The following is a 22974-nucleotide window of genomic DNA, read 5'->3' on the forward strand; positions in this document are numbered from 1 at the left end:
CGTCCCTGATAAGCTAGTTCGGACTGCAAAGGCTAATATGTACGGACACTTTACGCACATGCATTAAACCGGTCTTCCAAGGGCACGGATTATACTATTAGCTGTACCTTGCAGAGTGATGGTTGATTCGTCTATAGGCAGTCGTGACGTTTTCGACACGTCTCGTATATGCCGTGCGACTTGTGCCGTGTATTGGTCTGGCTCGGGCAAAGGTTTTACATTCGTATCTTTATTTCTCATCCGAAATTGGCATTTTATACTTCCGGGACTGAAAAAGAAGAAAATTTGATCAAATACGCTGTCCCTATTGAAACTAAACGAAAACTCGCATGCAATATTCTTTCAGCTCGGAAACACCACAAGGAGCTTTTGGAAAAATGTAGTTTATATATTTTAAACATATATAAAGGGTACCACTGACATAAATCTTATTTAACTCCCTTGTCTAAAAATAAAGCCGAAATTTCTCATACGAATGCAATGAACGCAAGGATTACACGTTATATCGACAACCACCACATTTACCTACAAGATAAAATAACTATTCATGGAATTGAAATAAGTTTGGTATTCGACTACACCTTACTTTTAAGTAAATCAAATTAAAACTGGAAGATGGACACAGGTGTGTAACCGAACATTGGCAATAAATGTTTTATTATCCGACTTTTCATTGCGTTAAATCACAAATTTCTTAATTCTTTATATCCACAAAGTTCGCTGCAAAATAACAAACGCCGATCGTCGAATATTTATAGCCATATTATTTAAAAACAAAAATAAATGATTAAAAATTGGTTTGACTTACTGATGATTTTCCGGCAGCCATATGCAGAGACAAAATATTAGTAACGCGGAATTGGATTGGCTGGGCAATTTTGTTCTCGATTCTTTTATGTAATATGAAATCGCATTTTGTGGAACCAGTTACAAATTGTATAAACAAAACAGCTGAGTATGTATCTATATTCGGATGCGAAATAAAATGCTTGCATTGCTGGGAATTCATTTCGTTGACGATCAATACCGCCAATCAATGTTACATTATGTACCGAAACCATTTACAATCAACAACGAACAATAATTGTATCCATGTTTCTTTTTTCCTCGAATATCATTTAAACTATCAAACCAATATTTTTGTCAATACTGTTTACATTCTGTGTGCATCTAAGACTGCTATCAGAGCAATCTCTAGCAGCAGAAATAATTACGTCGTTTCAATTAAGAAAGAACCATGATTCGATTTTAGCTGACCACTCACATTTTGTCTTACAAACAGTAGTAAATTATTATCAGAAGCATACCGAATTATGATGGCTTTGAAAAATCAACATGGATAATAATAGCGAAATAAGTTTTTATGTTTCAATTGTATTCAATGATTATTTGAATTACTGTTTTTCTATTAATCAATTTAACAAGTTGCTATAATACGAGTAGTCACTAATTATACAATTTATTTGCCGACAAAAACAGGAAATTGTGCAAAAAGCCCTCATTACCGTCTTACACACCTCTGTCCAAGTATGAAATTCTCAATTTTTAATTATTTTTTTTTTTGTTTTAAGAATTGACATCGAGTATATTAAAGTATATGTCTTTTTCTAGTAGATTAATATGTTGGCTGTCGAGTCAAAGTGAAATCGTTGCGTTCATTGCATTCGTATACTAACTTGGGCTGTTATACAGAAAGCGGCGTTAAATATGTTTTGTTTTTCAATTTATCTCAACCCATTTATGCCTAGCGTCTAGAAAAAGGGTTTGGCAAACAGCGGAGATCCAGATGTGACGCCGCATATAGAAATAAACATACTAGACATCCCTAATTTTGGAAATAAATTGATCCAACTAAGAAGGATGGGAGAGTCCACTAAGCATTAATGGGTTAAGAAACAAATACATTATACCTAAAGCCGAGTAGTTCCGTTCCCGCATACGCAAACGAATACGGACTGGTGGACATTATCCTATCCATCTGCAAATATAAATGGGCAGCGCTCTGTGAAAAGAGGGTTTAATGCATGTGCGTTAAGTGTCGTCCCAGATTACCATATGCAGTCCGCAAAGGCTAATCAGGGACGACGTTTGCCGCCGAAACTGGAATTTACTCAGAAGAGACTTTCTTTAAACGAAAACTATCATAACAAGACTCGTATGTATGCTGTTTGACTATGTACTGATGCAGTTTGAAATTTACTGGACTTGACTTTACTTGTCTTTATGTAAGGATAAACTGATACATATAGCCTCGCTCGGGGACAACTGGTGGAATGCACAGGATAATCATGGACACCACTTTCCGCCTTTACTAGATTATCGCTAGAGACTTTTTATAAACGAAAATTTCCATAAGAGCGGAAAGTGTAATCCCTGATTGGCCTGAGCATAGGCTTATATCGGACGACACTATTCGCACATGCATTAAGCCCAGTTTTCCAAGAACGAGGCTCGTATGATACTCCATATATCACTGGATCAGGGCTCGTATGATACTCCATATATCACTGGATCAGGGCTCGTATGATACTCCATATATCACTGGATCAGGGCTTTGATTTTCGATATGTTATTTCGGTTTCCATGCTTGGTCTAGTTTTTACTTACTTCTGCAATAAACGCCGAGGATGTGTTTCTGTATAACTCGGAAGTTGGATCGTACAGGTCCGGTTTAAAATCTTGCCTGAGATCGAGGGTTCCCTCAATAAGCCATAATCCTGAAAATATAGAGATCTTACAATCTTTTCCTATAACACGAGCCTCGCTATGTGAAAAGTTGACTTAATGCATGTGGTGAAAGTATCGCAATATGTTAGCCTCTGCAGTCCGCACACGCTAATCAGGGATGACACTTTCCGAATAACTGGATTTTCTGTGAGAGGATACTCCCTTTCAACGTGAAAAACAATAAAAGCGGAAAGTGTCGTCCCTGATTAGCCTGTGCGGACTGCTCTGACTAATTTGGAAGACTTTTAAACACATGCATTTAACCCAGTTTTCACACAGCAAGAGCTATATGTTGTTTTCAAGAATTTGCGTTTATTACTGAGGCGATATTTTTTAGACATGTTTTAATAGCTTTTAATTAAATAACTTTAATTTTAAGGTTTACAAAAATATTTCACCTTTTGTGTAACACGTTTTTACAAACGCTAATAAATAATTACTTATGACAACGCATTGTATGGGTACACATCTGACAATAACATACATTTAAATGCGAGGTTGATGTTCAATAAACAAACGTGTTTCTTCTAATTAAAAACACCTTCAGTATATATGCATTATTTATTCGTGTTCCAGTATTGCGATGTATCAATTCATTCTACGTACTGTCCGTAAAATAAATACTTCAAGTACGCGTTGAAGTAATGATTTTAATGTACATAATGTTAGCGAGTGTTTGTTAAACGCGTGTTGTGCAATAGCGCCGTATCGGTAAGTTCAGTGCGGTACATCTGTTCATCTAACGACGCTGAATTCAAGATGAATTGATTGCAAGACTAAGTGTTCAGGCGGCCTATGAATTGATTGCAAGACTAAGTGTTCAGGCGACCTTGTTCTGGTTTAAAAAAAAATCCCACATCACTTGATAATTACATGAAAATACAACCGATGAGCAGATGGATCACGGTCTGGTAAACTGGGGCTTAATGCATTTGCGTAAAGAGTCGACCAAGATAAGCCGTAGCAGTCCGCACAGGCTAATCAGGGACACTTTCCGCCTAGACTGGATTAACGTTTATAAGAGACTTTCTCTAACGAAAAATAATCCATTCAGCGGAAAGTGTCGCCCTTAAAAGCATGTGCTGACGTCATTAAGGCCTGGTTTTCCGTTTCCCAGTTCTAGGTTCATATCCTGGGTGTGTGTTGAGTCGTCATTGATATGTTTCCTGTTCACATATAGGCCTTAATGATGTACGTATTATTAAATGTATCGGGTATTTCGATGTATAACGCGTTAAAACAATCACGCCTGGGCAAATATTATACAATCATTTGAGGGATTTATAATCAGTCTTATTTTAATGGGTCATGCTATTGTTATATAACTATTTTCATCCTGGTTCTTGACACTGTTTACTATGATTAAGCTTTTGCGACGCGTAGTGATCAGTATTATTACGATGAGCAATGTTTCTACAATAATATAATTAATTGTTCATCGATTCAAATACTTTTATCATATGTTGTAGTATTGTGCCGACACATCACGCTAGACAATGGTTGTGTGGTGTTTATTCGCGTGTCATGTGATTTTATGCACGAGACACCTGTACATGTATTGTCACAGACCTGATCACTGATTTAAATGGCAACGTTTTCGTATAAAAAAAGGAAACTTCTACCCATGTTTTCTAAATTGCCTGTTTAACTAAAGACGTATATTTACCTGGCGCATAATATGAAGATATATTGTTTTTAGAACTTTGTGCTGAATCTGAAATGAAATAGAGGCAAAACATGTTATCGGCACATGAATGAGTGGAAGGTATTGAATACATCCTAAAAAATATAGTTATACAGGTATAACGAGTATTATTCTATTATTCGTAGAAACAAAATCATTTTGTTGACGAGGAATGTATACGTATACTTTCGATCGAATGTCAAGTGAAAATAGCTAAACACAACGGATCAATACATGTAAATTACATGCAATATTACAATAGAGAATCACATATATTTATCAGCAGACATACCTTATGTCCAGTAAACATTCCGTCACTAAGCGATCAAGGAAAGGTTTAATATGGCCGATGCATGTTTGATATTGAAATTCCAAACTACACTGTAATATCATTGTTTGCCATGTAAAAACGTGCTATTGTTTTAATATAAATAACTCCCAATTATGAATACCAAACAATCCTACATACCATAACAAAACGGTGTATAATAAGGCGAGGAAGATCAAGTCCGGCTACAATCTGCTATCCAACAATACTTAAATTGAGCCATACTCCTATCCAACAATACTTAAATTGAGCCATACTCCTATCCAACAATACTTAAATTGAGCCATACTCCTATCCAACAATACTTAAATTGAGCCATACTCCTATCCAACAATACTTAAATTGAGCCATACTCCTATCCAACAATACTTAAATTAAGCCATACTCCTATCCAACAATACTTAAATTGAGCCATACTCCTATCCAACAATACTTAAATTGAGCCATACACCTATCCAACAATACTTAAATTGAGCCATACTCCTATCCAACAATACTTAAATTGAGCCATACTCCTATCCAACAATACTTAAATTGAGCCATACTCCTATCCAACAATACTTAAATTGAGCCACGTTCGGGGAAATCTGAGCGTAATGCATGTACGTTAAGTTAATCTCACCGTTAATTATTAGAGCGTAAGCTGTCGTCCCTAATGAAAATGAAAAGATTAAAACGGAAATGTGACTTTATTTGGCATGTGTGTCTTTTAACAAAATCAATATGTATATGAAACATGCATAAAGCACAGGCTAATCAGGAACGTCACTTTCCGCCTTAACTGGATTTTTGCTAAGATACTTTTTAAACGAAAAATACCATAACAGCGGAAAGTGTCGTCCCTGATTAGCATGTGCACTGAACCGGTAAATCTGGGACGACACTTTACTCACGGGCATTAAGCCCCGTTTTCACTGTACGAGACTCACTTGCATGTTTAATAGCTTACCTCGTGAATTGCCATTTTTTAATTTTAATGCTAATATCACAGCGGCACCTGTCAGAACGCCGAGCACAAAAATTGAAACAAACACACGAATGTGAGTCCGAAATCTCAACGGTCGACCTGATGCTTTTGTGCATTGTCTTAAATGGTCTTTGCCAGGTTCATGACCTTTGTGCGCACTCACTGTCTCACAATTGCTTTGAGTGTCTTCGAGACATTTCTGATCTCCCGTTGCAACGCTTTTGCCACTACAACGTTTTGTGTTTGAGGTATACGAGTCGGTTTCAGCGTCATGCCTTGGATCACGGGCACTGGTACACACGCCCGTGCATTTTTGCAGCTCGTGGGTGTACCCATTGCTTTTGATACGCTTTAGATCTTCTTTGGCATCGCTCAGTTTCTCATGAATGACGTCTTTTGCTTTCTGAAAATTGAGTTTAAAATTAATTGGTTTTTACAGCAGATTCGACATTCTTTATTATGTGTGTAATGCAGTTAGATATTTGTTATATATTTTTACATTAAATAAATGCCTGGTCAAAATCCAACTTAATAAGAGCCCCCGCCCCTTCATCCATCAACACCACCTTATATGTTTGAAACTCAGAGTTAATATACAGGTCCCCTCAATGTCTTCGCGACTGCCTTATGTGCTGACCTGAACCCACCCCCTTTGTATGGCCACCCCGCTGTGTTAACTGGGCAACGACACTTATCAGCGGCGATAAATACACACATGCGGACGAAACAGAACTGTAAACCATTGATAAGTAAACCGTTAAGAAAACCATTGGTACATTAACAATAAAGTTAACAACTAATTTAAACCATTGATAAGTTAAAATTAAAGTAAACAATTTAAAAGTAAACATTAAAGCAATTCCTAGAAAGGTAAACAGTAAAGTAGGATATTGACAGGTTAAAAGTAAAGTAAACCATTGATAACTTGAACAGTAAAGTAAATCATTGATCAGTAAACAGTTAAGTAAAGCATCAATGAGTTAGCAATAAAGTAAAACATTGATAAGTTATCAGTAAAGAAATATGTGATACATAAAAAGGAACGTAAACGATTGATAATTTCACCGTAAAACAAAACATTGATTAGTTAACAGTAATGTAAACCATTGATAAGTTATCAGTAAAGAAATATGTGGTACATAAAAAGCAACGTAAACGATTGATAATTTCACAGTAAAACAAAACATTGATAAGTTAACAGTAATGTAAACCATTGATAAGTTATCAGTAAAGTAATATGTGATACATTAAAAGCAACGTTAACAATTGATAATTTCACAGTAAAGTAAAACATTGATAAGTTAACAGTAAAGTAAACCATTGATCAGTTCACTGTAAGGTAAACCATTGATAAGTTCCCTGTAAAGTAAACCATTGATAAGTTTACTTTAAAGTAAACCATTAATAAGTTCACTGTAAAGTAAACCATTGATAATATCACTGTAAAGTAAACCATTGATAAGTTCACAGTAAAGTAAACCATTGATAAGTTCACTGTAAAGTAAACCATTGATAAGTTCACAGTAAAGTAAACCATTGATATGTTCACTGTAAAGTAAACCATTGATAAGTTCAGTGTAAAGTAAACCTTTGATAAGTTAACTGTAAAGTAAACCGTTGATAAGTTCACTGTAAAGTAAACCATTGATAAGTTCACTGTAAAGTAAACCTTTGATAAGTTCACTGTAAAGTAAACCATTTATAAGTTCACAGTAAACTCAACCATTTATAAGTTCACTGTAAAGTAAACCATTTATAAGTTCACAGTAAAGTCAACCATTTATAAGTTCACTGTAAAGTAAACCATTGATAAGTTCACTGTAAAGTACACCATTTATAAGTTCACAGTAAAGTCAACAATTTATAAGTTCACAGTAAAGTCAACCATTTATAAGTTCACATTAAAGTCAACCATTTGAAGTTCACAGTAAAGTCAACCATTTATAAGTTCACTGTAAAGTAAATCATTTATAAGTTCACAGTAAAGTCAACCATTTATAAGTTCACTGTAAAGTCAACAACTGATAAGTTAACAGTAACATAAACTATTGATAACTAAACATTCAATAAAAAAAATTGATAAGTAAGCAGTACTAGGCCTTGACTAGAACGACACAAATCAGAAAGGATATAGAAATCGTAATGATTAGCAACGAAACGGTTGGACAGCGAAAAGAAACACGTACAACTATTAACAACAATTTGACGTGGGTGGTAAAATTAGACAATTATGCAAACAGGCTTCGGTTATTTAAACACTTAACTGAAAGCATTTGGGCGGACAAGTTTATCTATGAACAGTTAAGTGATCCAGACTTGATTGTTACTGTTAACATAATGTCCACTTGTGTTTTCAAACATCTACAGATTTGTATATACTGAAGTTAATAAAACCATAGTCCACAATGCGAATAAAACATGTTAAACGGCAAATTTCTGTACAAAAGATATGAATGCAAAGACAAGCAATCGCATCACGTTCGTTAAGGTGCAGTTATTGCATGCATATTCAAATAGTTAGCAAAAAAAATCAAATTGGATTTTAACTGATTTTGATCCCCAAATTATTTGTTGTTGATATTATTAAAAATGTGTTAATGACGCCCGATTTTACATGTGCTCGGTTGTTATTTTTACGTTAATGCATTCGATTCCATATAAACAATTATTTCGGGTTAATAAGAGGTATTGAAAGTTAAGAATGTAAAGTAAGTGTTGACTAAAGATGTGCTTTTTAAGCGAGGCTTAAAAAGCCTAAATCACCAGCTTGGGGAGGGGTTTTGTTTTACTGCATTCAATACTTCACTGAAACATTTTTATTGCTCAAGAGTTAATATACATTTGGTCAAAACAATACTAAACATAAGGTGTCGGTTTGAAAATTAACACAAATCAATCACTTTACTGAGATTTTTTTGTTTCAACAAAGTTTAAATACACCTTAGTTTATCACATAGGGTATTACTTCGTGAAAGCATTCAAATGGATATAGGATTTAAAGCAAAAATATTGCAATGATAACAACACGAGTGATTGATATACCTTTAATGATGTTCTTACGGATTTATCCTTTGTTTCATTATCACCTTGGTCATTCACCAATCGACTAAGAGTGTTACAATCACCTTGGAAGTTATTGGAATTTCCAGTGTCAATATCGAATTCGTCCGAAAATGAAGTCTCTTTACTCATTCTATATATCCATGGTAAGTCATACAAACGTAGAAAATTGGCTAACTCATGGTTTGGTTTTAACACCTTTATAAAACCTGTTACTATCATGCATTGCATTTAAAACTAACACTTATATTCTTTATGTTTGCATTATTGTTCATGAATTTCTTTTCATAACGAAATTCTTTATGAAGTAATATTTAAGAACTCCTTTCAGTAGCATGCGACAAATCATTAACGATGTCAACACGTAGCGGCCAACACATATGACATTCTTTGTCTGAAGCTTTTTATAAATATGCCTAGTTGACTGCTATGTTGTTTGTTATATTTCTTGATGATCCGTCTCAAGTATTTGTGTACCAGCATACTACGACATTGCACAATAAGCGTGGTGAAAAGAAAAGGGATGTGAAGTGAACGAGTATCTTCCTGATTGTAAGTTGCTCTCATTTTCGTAACTTGTTTTGTTTGAGTTCACGCTTTAAAGGTACGTCTCCTATTTCGATAAGAGTGTTATTAAGATTCGAACAAGCAGTGACATGCAGTTGTAAACGCTAGGCTCACAATTGGATTAATTCGGTTTTCTTTGTCATCTTTGATGTCTGGTTATGTGTTGTTGATTTTTCTATAATTTTTTTATGTCATTTCCTTTTTTATATAATATGTTGTTTTTTGTGTACATGATGCAAGTTAACCGTCACCACATGGAACAATATGCGGTTCATATAAACGCCACAAAATATATGTCTGTGTTTTCTTTTACATGAATTGTCATCTCCTACCAATTAATTGTTTATGGTTAACATGGTTCATGGTAAACATTGTAGACGGCAAACATCGTTAATTGTTAACATCGTTAATGGTAAAATTGTTTAACTGTAAACAAAGTCAGTGGTAAAAATTTTGACTAGTTAACATTGTAAAGGGTAAAAAGGTAACAGTGTTTATTAAACATAATTAATGGTAAAAAGTATACATTTTAAATATTATTCGTAGAAAACATTGTTAATAACTACTATTACTTAGCATTGTTGGATGTTAATAGTTTTAATGGTACATATTTTTTAAAGGAAACATCATTAATGGTTAACCGTGTCAATGGTAAGCATTGCTAATTGTAAAAACAACACGTTTGGCCTTACGTATTCCTATTTAATAGGTCAACAACATTAACCTAGCATTCTCGAACTCCATGGCCATACATATTACTCTTGAATTGTTTTCTACATCAGCAATTGGTTTTGTTCATGTACGTTTTGCACCAGCTAAACGAGACTATAAAAGTAAAATTTGCGAAGTATACTTCAATCGATGAAAATCGTTTCCTATGTTTTCGTGTTACGCTTGAAACAACACCACCAACATATTTAAAAGCAGTCCGCACAAGTACGACACTTTCGCCTAAACTGGATTTTCTTTAAAAATATACTATTTAAAAGAAAAACCGTTCAAGCCCAGAACAAGGCTCAGGTTGATTTCACTCTCTTTGATCGGGAATAAATACCAACACATATCACGGTTCATGGTCTGGATGTTGTTTATTTTTATAACACACTCGACAATCAAATTCCTGTGGTTACCATAAATATGTATCGTGATATTGTTGACGAGGTTGTTGTTAATTTGCTATAAAGAGGGAAGCACCATTACCTGACCATGAGAACAGAGGGAGATTATAAGTGCAACTTTGTTTCTAAAGTGTAAATATATTTTTCTTTGCCTGCTTAAAGTACAAAGTCCTGAAACGAGACTGCCATGACGCAGGTCTAATGTGAGGTTCAGTATGACTTCCAATCTGTTCCAATATCAGTTCCTGATTTGACTGCTTTAAACGGTCGAGCAAGTCTTATTATTTTTTTGTGATTTTTTTCATGTTTTATATGATCAAATATCCTTAAATAAAAGACGTAAAGACGTAAAGAAGATGCCAACAGCCATGTATTTCTTGATAACTTTTCTGGATTTTTATTATTCTTGTATAATAATGATTTTTTGTTAGTTTTGTGTTTGTATGAAGTAGCTGTTAAGGCCATTCAAGCATGTACAAATTAAGTTCCAATAACAAGCTCAGTAGTTGTTCTTGGACATGGTAAAGCCTACTTTTCACAAACAAGCAAGAGCTATGAAGTTCGATGGATGAACCAAGACTATTGATACTACACAAAACAATAACCCTCTCATCAATTTGTCTTCCATAATAGTTTTGAAAAGCAAGTGCTTGTAATTGACCGTAGTCGTGTGCAGCATACATGCTTAACAGCAGTTGAACATCGCTCTGGGAAAATCGGACTTGATTAATTTGCGTTAAGTTTCGTCTTAGATTAGCCTGTGTGCACTGCACATGCGTATCCGGGATAACACTGTATGCACATGCATTTAGCCCGCTTCTCATAGCGCGAGGCTCATATGTTTCTTACATCGTTAACATATATCTGCTGAAGAACTTTCTGCACTAAAGTGCCCCCGCAATCAATCTAAGTATGAACCTTTCTTTGACATGTTTAGAGCTTCCGTTAAATTACTATGGCAGCTCAAATTCTTAAGTAGGTCGATTTATAAATACAAGATGACAGTAAGTGTTTCATTGGCAATTGCGGTTGTGACGTAAAATTTTATCACTGACAGGTCGTTCAATTAGGCACAATTATTTTCCTTTCCCCATTGAAATACGCCTGGTTTTAATATGCGATAACACTTTCCAAGCTGTCGAAAAACACGTTTGTGTGCCAATTACTTTTAACGATATCATATGTTTAAAATTGTTTGACCCGGCAGTCAGTTTGCTTTGCTTTAGAATCGACGAGAATCATGTGTCTTCGACAAGAATCGTGTTTCTATGAAATAGACGCAGAGTGTTGTTCATTCAAACAAATCAAACGGTCACGAGACACAAATCAAATAAAGTATGACCAGATCACGCATCAACGATTGCAAATACTGTTTTTCATACAATCGAAAATGCATTGATGTACTAACAACATGAATATTGTTGAAAAATCCCCACAGTTCTGTGCAAACATTACAGATACACAACTTTTTGTTCCGCAACAAATAAGAATAAAAGTGTCGTAATTGAAGTAAACAACATATGATTGTTTAATTTGACCACGCACCTGTTGGTAATCTAGTTGAATAAATGTGCGTTTTCCACTCTCCAGTATAAGCAACCGGATAAAAAATCCGTGTTTAACAGTAAGAAATATGTTCCCGTTTTTAACGGATGGGAAGGCCTTCCTGACTTCTTTTATGTTTCCTACATATCCTTAACATTCTGAGAGACACTAAAAAACGTTGTGTATTTACACACTTTAAATATACTTTCTGGATTGAGTTCGTCATGCTTTGTGCCTTTATGGTATTATGCGTTTACATGGAATCTCTTGTAAGCGAACAAACTAGCTCAGACAGTAAGCGTCTTCCTTGATTGGCCCGCGGAGTGCACAGACTATTCTGTGAAGATACTATACACACATGCATTTGGCCTGTTTACCGAGAGTGCGCCTCATATGAATTTGATCAGCATCCTTGAAATCATATTTATCCCAAATCTTACCGTCATACAAATATAATTGGAGTTACAGTCGAAGCAAACAGACAATTTTTTGTCCAAATACCTTAATGAACCCAGGTAAACAAGTATATAAGACATTTTTTGCCTTTCGCCATATTTGCTCGTTAAGTGCTTCAACAGAATATCAAGGTCATATAAACGATCTGCAACCTCGACAGCATTGTTCTTAATGTTTTACATATATATTTTTGATCATTTTTTGTTTAACAAATAAATCTTTTTAAGGCTATTTTTGTAATATCGAGCGGAAGAATATTTGTTATACAGTTCAACTTGACTTGATTAATTGGATCATTTGTTAACAAATTAATATCATTTATAAATAATAACATATAATGTGATACTTTTTAATAAGATGTGCATACATTTTAGACTAATAAAAACCATCTTGATGTCACTTATTAAATAGTATAAACAAAAGAGGAGATATAGGACCTCCTTGTTTTGCAACAAAATGTTTGTCAATTTGTTAAAAAACGTTATTTGTTTAATATTTTTAACACATGCTTTATCTTTCGAATAAATAGTTTTAAACAGTGTTAATATGTTTTACAAATCATATGTCAATTAGCCAGCTGCATTCATAATACATCGTGTACGATGGTGTAAAAGTCTTTTCATGATCAATAAATGCCATATTTGGGTTTCAGTTAATAAATGACTTAAAATAACTTCTGTATTTTAGTATACAGGATGAAAATAAAGTCAAATACATATATTATTTCTCTCTTTTATCTCGTAAACAGAATTAAGAATCGTTTAAGATCTGTTCATGTTCGCTCCATTTATTCATCCACTTTCTTAACAAAATCGAACTAATTTCAAATCAAAGCAAATAAAATAGAGTATTTATGCAAGCATAAGTTAACAATTATATTTATCAATTTTAGATCAACAGAACTGTAATATTTTAAGACAAGGTAGAAATAAAGTAAATACAAGTATGCGCTACATTTGTTAACACCATCTCAAGACATATCACCATCAAGAGCAAACCATAATTAATGCATTTTCTGATAGACGAAAAGGAGGATGTCTAAGACATGCTCCGTGTCTTACAAACCTTTGACGTGTTCTTTGTTTTGGTTACATAACCCTAAACGGAAGTGGAATGTGGGGGGTTACACGCAGTCAGTTTGCTACTTAGCACATATGATGCAGGTCCTGGTGCATAAGATTTTAAAAATGTATTTGAAATGATAAGTTTAGGTATCAGTTTAAAGGTACATGTGTAAGTCACAGGGCAAAAGGCCTGATTTGTGCATTTCTCTGTATGTTAGTGGTTGCAAGCCTCAATAGTAGGGCATGGTTTTTGCCTTCAAATGGCAGTGCCGGTAGCTGTCAACACCGGTGCACATGTTCTAAGGCAATTATTTTGAGTTACGTCGTATAGAATTTTTTCAAATGCAGTTTTTTTGTAAGCTTATAAAACCACCTTTCCGGTCATGTATAGTGATATATTGGCTTATCGCTCGGTCATGGTGAAATTTGAGATCAAAGATTGCGAATTATATATATAACAAAGACGGAAATTAATTGGGCATGTGTAACCTTTTGCTGTGTTTCGTTTGTCAATTGTCTTTATGCCAAAATAAACGATTTTGTCTGGTGGGAGTTATGCACTTAATATATTACTGTAAACAAGTACATGTAATGAGTTCTTTTAACGCTTCCGGGTTGAGAAGTGTCGTTTTTAAAGATATGGTTATAAGTGGGATAAACACGGTAGCAAATAGTTTGCATAGATGGTCCATTTCAATAATTTTGAATTAAATAGCAGGTTTATTGAATAACTATTAGCAGAGGAATGAAAAAAAGCTCACCAAAAATCATGTGCTTTGTAGGGTATTGTTTACAGTTGTACAATCTTACTTGTATTTACTTTTATTTAATTATTTTTTTAATTATTTGATTTTCATTGATTTTTCGTAAGCATGCTTTAATTCGAATGAGATTTATTTTGTTTCTTTACATAATAAACTAATTTTCTTGCAGTAAATAATATACTAACATTGTAGTGAGTCACGTGTTGCTATTTTGTAAAGACTGTACGTGCTTTCTTTGCCTATTTACGTTAATTAGTAACAAACATCATATCAGAATGAATCATCCTAACGCATTTCATTTCGATGATAGGTTCACGTAACACTTGTCTAACGTATTGCAATATTCCGTCACAGAAATAGTTGTGATTATACAATAAACTGCTTTGAACGGCTTCATACGTCAGCAGTGTACCCAACAGTGTCGGCACTGTAACAAGATAATTTAATGAGCCGCGTTCTGAAAAAAATGAGCTTAATGCATGTGCTTAAAGTATCGTCCCAGATTAGTTTGTACAGTTCGCATGTGCTTATCAGGGCGACACTGCCGCTATTATGTAATTGTTCGTTTAAAGAGAATCTCTCCTTACCGAAAATTCCGTGTAAGCGGAAAGTGTCGTCCCTTATTAGCCAGTACGTGCTGCTCAGGAAAGTGTCGTCCCTTATTAGCCAGTACGTGCTGCTCAGGAAAGTGTCGTCCCTTATTAGCCAGTACGTGCTGCTCAGGCTAATCTGGGGTGACACATTATTTACATCCTTTAAAGGGACCTGACACATTATTTACATCCTTTAAAGGGACCTGACACATTATTTACATCCTTTAAAGGGACCTGACACATTATTTACATCCTTTAAAGGGACCTTTACAGATTTTGACAGATATTGAAGTTTGTCATTAAATGCTTTATATTGATAAATGTTAACATTGCATCTAAAAACCGCCAGTTAACAAACCAAGAATAAAATTAGAGAAAGAAAAAAGTATCCCTCACGTGGCTCGAACCACTGACCCCTGGAGTAAAAGTCTAACGCTTAGACAACTCGGCCATCTTTGCTCATACAATGAGTGATGTATTTACTACTTTTTACAAGCAATCCTCATAGTGTAACAACATATAACGACAACAACAAAATTCTCCAAATTATTCAATCGTTTCGCGTTGCAACGCTTTATACTTTTTTAGGTTTTTGAATCGTCACAAGATGCATATAATGGCTATTTTAGAGCATGGCAAATGTTCAATATTACTGTTTCCTCACAATTATCATAACTACAACGAAATTTTGCGAATCTGAAACAATTTTGTTTTTATTTTGTCAATTTTCCTAAACGTGAAAATGTCCCTTTAAGCCTAGTTTTTAAAGAACGAGGATATAGTAACTGTTTTGAACGGCCTCATACGTCAGCCGTGCATTAGTGGTTGAGTCGGGTCTATAACAAGATAATTGAATATACTCTGTCTATGACTGCTACCGTATGCACTTTACTAATAGGGTCACGGTGCGGGGTAATATCTGCTCCTTAGATTCTCTTTACTGCACGCGGCGGGCGGTACCAATGCCGTATCCGTTATCCATATCTCATTATATTTCTGACGCGTGCTGAACGCATTAACACTGTGGTGTAATGGAGCGTTTTGAAGCGAGAAAGCGGTATCAAAACAAGCAGATTGCGCCGTGAGAACTTCTTCAGACCACCTGTGAAATAGCGCACGAAAGCCTTAAATCTTAAGGAGATAATTACCTCTTAAATGCATATGGTAAAATGAAGGGAGCGTGCTGATTAGAGGTAAGAAATTAAATGGGCCATCAAAATAATCCTATAATATAAGGGTTCATCCATGAAAAAGATGTTTGTAAATAGATGTATTTTGCATGCATTAATATAACATGTCTTCAATACATATTAACGGTGAAATTTATACATTAAACGTTGCGCTCGGGGAAAATGGGGCTTATTGCCTGTGTTTACAGTTTTGTCACAGATTAGCAGCCTGAGTCGTGTTCTGAGAAAACTGGGCAACATGCATGCAGTCCGCACAGGCTAATCAGGGACGACACTTTCCACATAAATTTGATTTTTGCTAAGAAGAGACTTCATTTAAACGAAAAATGTCATAAAAGCGGAAAGTGTCGTCCCTCATAACGATGTGCGGACTTCACGTGGTAATCTGGGATGACGCATTACGCACATGCATTAAGCCATTCTTTCCCAGAACGAGGCTCATTTTAAACTGTTACCCTCTATACACACGAAATGGTGACTTATGCACATACAGTGTGCGACGCATGTTTCTTTATTGACAGGGTAAGCACAATTTGTATAATACCAACTTAAATGGAAGCAAATATAAATAAAACTTTATATTGGAGTACTTAATAACACGTTTTTAAAGGAATTAGAAACATTTTTGGTATATAGAAATGTTATGTAAATAAAGTAAGAGTGATTGTTGTTACAGAATGGGGCTCATTATGAACCTTTTGTGTTCCGTAAACCCGTATTATTTAACTGCCTAGTTTCACTCCAGTATACTTGTTAGAATATAAATGGACCCAAATAAAGTTTTACTTCAATTGTTTTTCAAAACTAACTCCATGTGCTCTTATTGTTTTTTTTTTCGCCATCGCGCTCAGTAATTTGATTGCTATTACGTTATTTTTTCCATTACTTTATGTTAATGACCGGTAAAATCACAATGAAACCAAAACTTTAAATTGACCCGTATGAGCTTTCGTTATACAGTTCGCGACTTGTCATGTATTTGTCATATTGATCACTCGAATGGAATAAAAGTCACTTAATAATTCACAACGAGTTACTTTCCGGATTATGTATCATGACTTATATTGTTCTTATATTTAACTTATAACCTTATATATCTGTTATTTTCGGTTGTATTCGAAGTCCAGAGACATAACAGGTTGTTCAATTTCAGTTTCAAACTTACTTTTGATTTACATTTTTATTCTTATTGAGTATTTGATATAAATAAATGAACGTCTTGTGTGTCATGTTTGTAACACATTTGGAAAATAGTTTGTTAATGTCTAACGTTAGGCGTATGGTTTTAACAAATTATTTATCAAATGCCCTACCCTGTTTCCCATGTAATATAACCATAACGAATATTTTTATCTCAAACATGTGTAACAAACTTTTTAAGCGCTTTCATTGGCTTAGTTTTTGTTCGATTGACCAATCGCATTTTGTTATTTTGCTGAAATGATGTTGCAACATCAAATGACGTCACGAAATGTAAACAAAATTCGGGATTTATCATTATGTTTGCGTAAATATTTATTAAATTTGCTCATTTAAAAGCATGTGATAAAAAGATCTGACACCCATTGTCATTTCATACCATATTTTATTAAACTCGTCCAGGAAATTCGTTAGTAAGCTCGCCAAAGGCTCGCTTACTAACAAAATTCCTGAACTCATTTAATAAAATATGGTATGATATGACTAATTATGCTGTAACTACGTTTGCTTTCGTGACGAACGAATTTTTCCTGATTATGTAGACATCGCTTTTAATACAATCCAAATGTAAGTGGGTGTTGAAGAATCATGCATAAATAAGCAACAAATATTATTTATAGATAAAGAACAAGAACACTTTTTGTACAACATAACTATCGGTAATTGATAGGGAAACTATCTGCCATCGATTTTCATTTACTTTAGATGAACACGACGGAAAATAAGAAATACAACAAGGATTGCTGAGTAGGCGCCAAGATTATTGCCATAGACATCATAGACATCGGGATTTGTTTGAACATATTAAACATGTATAAAACATGTACATTTTCTCAGCTGGCGACGGATCTGTTTTTCTCAACCGTATATTTATAACGCGTGTTTATTCTTTGACGGCCGCATTGTTTTTTTGTTATTACGCACTGGCATTTCGAAGCAAAATGCAATACGATTATAGAAATTATTTTTGCTAGAAAAAAAATGGTGATGAATTTCGTTTTTTTCTTATAATAAATATTGGATCTTAAATACAAATTAGCATTTCATTTAAATTATACGAGCATGCAAAATGAATAGAAAAGTAACATGTTCACAATCAATCAAAATATACATTCGTTCAAAATCAACTAATACTTTTGAACTGAATGGTTTTATTATACAAACTATATGTTACGTACTTAAAGTAACAGTTTTTAAATTTTGGTTTGACATATTAGTAATGTAGTAATACTGAATCTAAAACATATCATCAGTAAATAAATTCTAGTCACTATCCGCTTATGTTATTTTGTTTAATTATTGTACAAATATCAGACAGTGGTGTATGCGAAAAGCTAATACATTAAGTTAGGGTAAGTAGTGCTAGATACACTGATACAATATTACCAGCAAAATGAACAAGTTGAGCCTTGTTATGTATATGAGTCGCGTTCTGAGAAAACTGGGCTAAATGCATGTGTGTAAAGTGTCGTCCCAGATTAGCCTGTGCAGTCCGCACAGGCTAATCAGGGACGACACTTTCCGCTCAAATGGTATTTTTAGTTTCCAGGAAGTCCCACCTTAACGAAAATCAAGTTTAGGCGAAAAGTGTCGTCCCTGATTTGCCTGTGCGGGACGACATTTCACGCACATGCATTATGCCCAGTTTTCTCAGAACACGTCTCATATCATCTCTAATATCAACACACAATACAATTATTTACAACTTTTACATGTAATTCACGTACCTGCCGTTTCAATGCCGCACGTCTCTGTCGTACAACCACGGACCTATCATTAAAACCGGGATCAAGCCATCCGAACAATAACATGGTCTGTATATCCATTAGTAGTATAGCTGTTTTTATATAAATCTGTTCACACTTATAAAACTCACATTCTCATTTTATTTTTATATGGTGATAATTTAGAATTGTTGATAGGAAATAAATTCTATCACAATTTAATCAAATATTATCCACTATAAACGCACGTATATTTTGCTCAAACAAGTAAATTCACATGAATATATTTCCAAAATATAAGCACAACTCCCACAACACCCAAGCGGCAATTGTTGTTTATTATAAAATATCCGGCTCACATATTAAACCAGTTTTTCCCCGAAAACTTCAAACAGATACACATCAATTAACCATCTTTATAAACCCATAACCAACAACGATCGACTACAAAACGCATATCTGATGAGGCGAAGTTTTTGTCTTGAAATGTTGTTATTTTTCTTCTTCTTTTTGAGAGGTTTTCAAAGAGAGCCTCGCTTATCGGGTCTAATTAATTAACAAGACATTGGCAATTTCGTTTAGCGGTTTGAACTACCTACGTAACAAGTACAGAGCTCTTGGCTGACTCCCCGTATTTAATGAGAAAACCACGGGGCGTTAGAGAGAAGTGTATGAAACAAGTTCAATGGTTTGCCTCAAACTTTTCGACGTTTAATAAGCAAAACATGATCGAGTTGTCAATCACAATCAGCGTGCCCCAGTTTCACTACTAACCCTGTTTCCGATTGCACATATGCCTAACATCAGCAAATCTAAAACACCTACTCTAAAATGAAAGCAGTTAGAGAGATCATACTTGTACTTTATGGATTACAGGCTAACAAGAAAAACAAACACATTTTGAAAAGCCATCCAACGATATCATAAACGTAGTTGTACAAGTACGCGTGTTTCTGGTAAAATGGTTAACACTAAAAGAATAAGCAGATGAGAATTTATATTTTGTATGTGGTTTTTTATTGAGGGAATAATATAGTCCAGCAGCAGTCTGGTCACTATACACGTGACACAAGGCAAGTAACCAATGAAATAGACACACAGAACCACGTGACTCAATGCAAGTGACCAATGAAATAGACACACAGGAACACGCGACTAAATGCAAGCGATCAATGAAATAGACACACAAGCCCACGTGACTCAATGCAAGTTACCAATGAAATAGACACACAGGACCACGTTACTTAAGGCAAGTGACCAAAGAAATAGGCACGCAGGGGCACGCGGAATAAGCCAATTGACCGTTGTAAAAGGCACACAGGACCAAGTGACTCAATGCAAGTGACCAATGAAATAGACACACAAGACCACGTGACTCAAGGCAAGTGACTAATGTAATAGACACACAGGACCACGTTACTCAAGGCAACTGAACCATGAAATAGACACACAAGACCACGTGACTCAAGGCAAGTGACCAATGTAATAGACACACAGGACACCGTTACTCAAGGCAACTGAACCATGAACTAGACACACTAGACCACGTGACACAAGCAAGTGACCAATGAAATCGACACGAAAGACTACGTTACTTAAGGCATGTTACCAATGTAATAGACACACGGGACCACGTTACTAAAGGCAAGTAACCAATGTAATAGACACACAGGACCAAGTGACTTAATGCAAGTGACCAATGTAATAGACACACAGGACCAAGTGACTTAACGCAAGAGACCGATGTAATAGACACACAGGACCACGTTACTTAACGCAATTAACCAATGTAATAGACACACAGGACCATGTTACTTAAGGCAAGTAACCAATGTAATAGACACACAGGACCAAGTGACTTAATGCAAGTGACCGATGAAAAAGACACACACGACCACGTTACTTAAGGCAAGTGACCGATGCTATATACACACAGGACCACGTTACTTAACGCAAGTAGTTAGGGTAAGTAGTGCTAGATACACTGAATGCGTCAGACAAAATCACAAGCAAAATAAACAATTTGAGCCTTGTTATGTATATGAGTCGCGTTCTGAGAAAACTGGGCTTAATGCATGTGCGTAAAGTGTCGTCCCAGATTAGGCTGTGCAGTCCGCACAGGCTTATCAGGGACGACACTTTCAGCTTTAATGGTATTTTTAGTTTCAAGGAAGTCCCTTCTTAACGAAAATCAAGTTTAGGCGTCAAGTGTCGTCCCTGATTAGCCTGTGAGGGACGACATTTAACGCACATGCATTATGCCCAGTTTTCTCAGAACACGACTCAATCACAATCAGCGTGCCCCAGTTTTACTACTAACCCTGTTTCCGATTGCACATATGCCTAACATCAGCAAATCAAAAACACCTACTCTAAAATGAAAGCAGTTAGAGAGATCATACTTGTACTTTATGGATTACAGGCTAACAAGAAAAACAAACACATTTTGAAAAGCCATCCAACGATATCATAAACGTAGTTGTACAAGTACGCGTGTTTCTGGTAAAATGGTTAACACTAAAAGAATAAGCAGATGAGAATTTATATTTTGTATGTGGTTTTTTATTAAGGGAATAATATAGTCCAGCAGCAGTCTGGTCACTATACACGTGACACAAGGCAAGTAACCAATGAAATAGACACACAGAACCACGTGACTCAATGCAAGTGACCAATGAAATAGACACACAGGAACACGCGACTAAATGCAAGCGATCAATGAAATAGACACACAAGCCCACGTGACTCAATGCAAGTTACCAATGAAATAGACACATAGGACCACGTTACTTAAGGCAAGTGACCAAAGAAATAGGCACGCAGGGGCACGCGGAATAAGACAATTGACCGTTGTAAAAGGCACACAGGACCAAGTGACTCAATGCAAGTGACCAATGAAATAGACACACAAGACCACGTGACTCAGGGCAAGTGACTAATGTAATAGACACACAGGACCACGTTACTCAAGGCAACTGAACCATGAAATAGACACACAAGACCACGTGACTCAAGGCAAGTGACCAATGTAATAGACACACAGGACACCGTTACTCAAGGCAACTGAACCATGAACTAGACACACTAGACCACGTGACACAAGCAAGTGACCAATGAAATCGACACGAAAGACCACGTTACTTAAGGCATGTTACCAATGTAATAGACACACGGGACCACGTTACTAAAGGCAAGTAACCAATGTAATAGACACACAGGACCAAGTGACTTAATGCAAGTGACCAATGTAATAGACACACAGGACCAAGTGACTTAACGCAAGAGACCGATGTAATAGACACACAGGACCACGTTACTTAACGCAAGTAACCAATGTAATAGACACACAGGACCATGTTACTTAAGGCAAGTAACCAATGTAATAGACACACAGGACCAATTGACTTAATGCAAGTGACCGATGAAAAAGACACACACGACCACGTAACTTAAGGCAAGTGACCGATGCTATATACACACAGGACCACGTTACTTAACGCAAGTGACCGATGAAATAGACACACAGGACCAAGGGACTTAATGCAAGTGACCAATGTAATAGACACACAGGACCAAGTGGCTTAATGCGAGTGAACAATGTAATAGACACAAATGGACCAAGTGACTTAACGCAAGAGACCGATGTATAAGACACACAGAACCAAGTGACTTAATGCAAGTGATCGATGTAATATACACACAGGACCACGTTACTTAAGGCATGCGACCAATGTTATTTATACACAGGACCACGTTACTTAACGCAAGTGACCGATGACACACAGGACCACGTTACTAAAGGCAAGTAGCCAATGTAATAGACACACAGAACCAAGTGACTTAATGCAAGTAGCCAATTTAATAGAAGCACAGGACCAAGTGGCTTAATGCAAATGACCAATGTAATAGACACACAGGACCACGTTACTTATGGCATGTGACCGATGTAATAGATACACAGGACCACGCGACTTAAAGCAAGTGACC

General features: G+C 35.5%; 1 protein-coding gene across 1 annotated transcript in view; it reads right to left on the reverse strand.

The window, feature by feature from the left end:
• The window catches only part of LOC127857034 (uncharacterized), a 70573-nt gene extending 51464 nt beyond the window's left edge, over window positions 1-19109 (reverse strand). The window contains exons 1-6 of the mRNA XM_052393311.1: window positions 18991-19109; window positions 5689-6109; window positions 4394-4441; window positions 2608-2717; window positions 1911-1978; window positions 108-268 (exon numbers count right to left, since the gene is read on the reverse strand). Coding sequence (XP_052249271.1) covers window positions 108-268; window positions 1911-1978; window positions 2608-2717; window positions 4394-4441; window positions 5689-6109; window positions 18991-19089 — 907 coding nt within the window. The 5' untranslated portion in view covers window positions 19090-19109. The remainder of the gene's footprint in view (window positions 1-107; window positions 269-1910; window positions 1979-2607; window positions 2718-4393; window positions 4442-5688; window positions 6110-18990) is intronic.
• Between the last annotated feature and the right edge of the window lie 3865 nt (window positions 19110-22974).

This window comes from Dreissena polymorpha, chromosome 14 (assembly GCF_020536995.1).
Source record: "Dreissena polymorpha isolate Duluth1 chromosome 14, UMN_Dpol_1.0, whole genome shotgun sequence".
Taxonomy (NCBI): Eukaryota; Metazoa; Mollusca; class Bivalvia; order Myida; family Dreissenidae; genus Dreissena; species Dreissena polymorpha.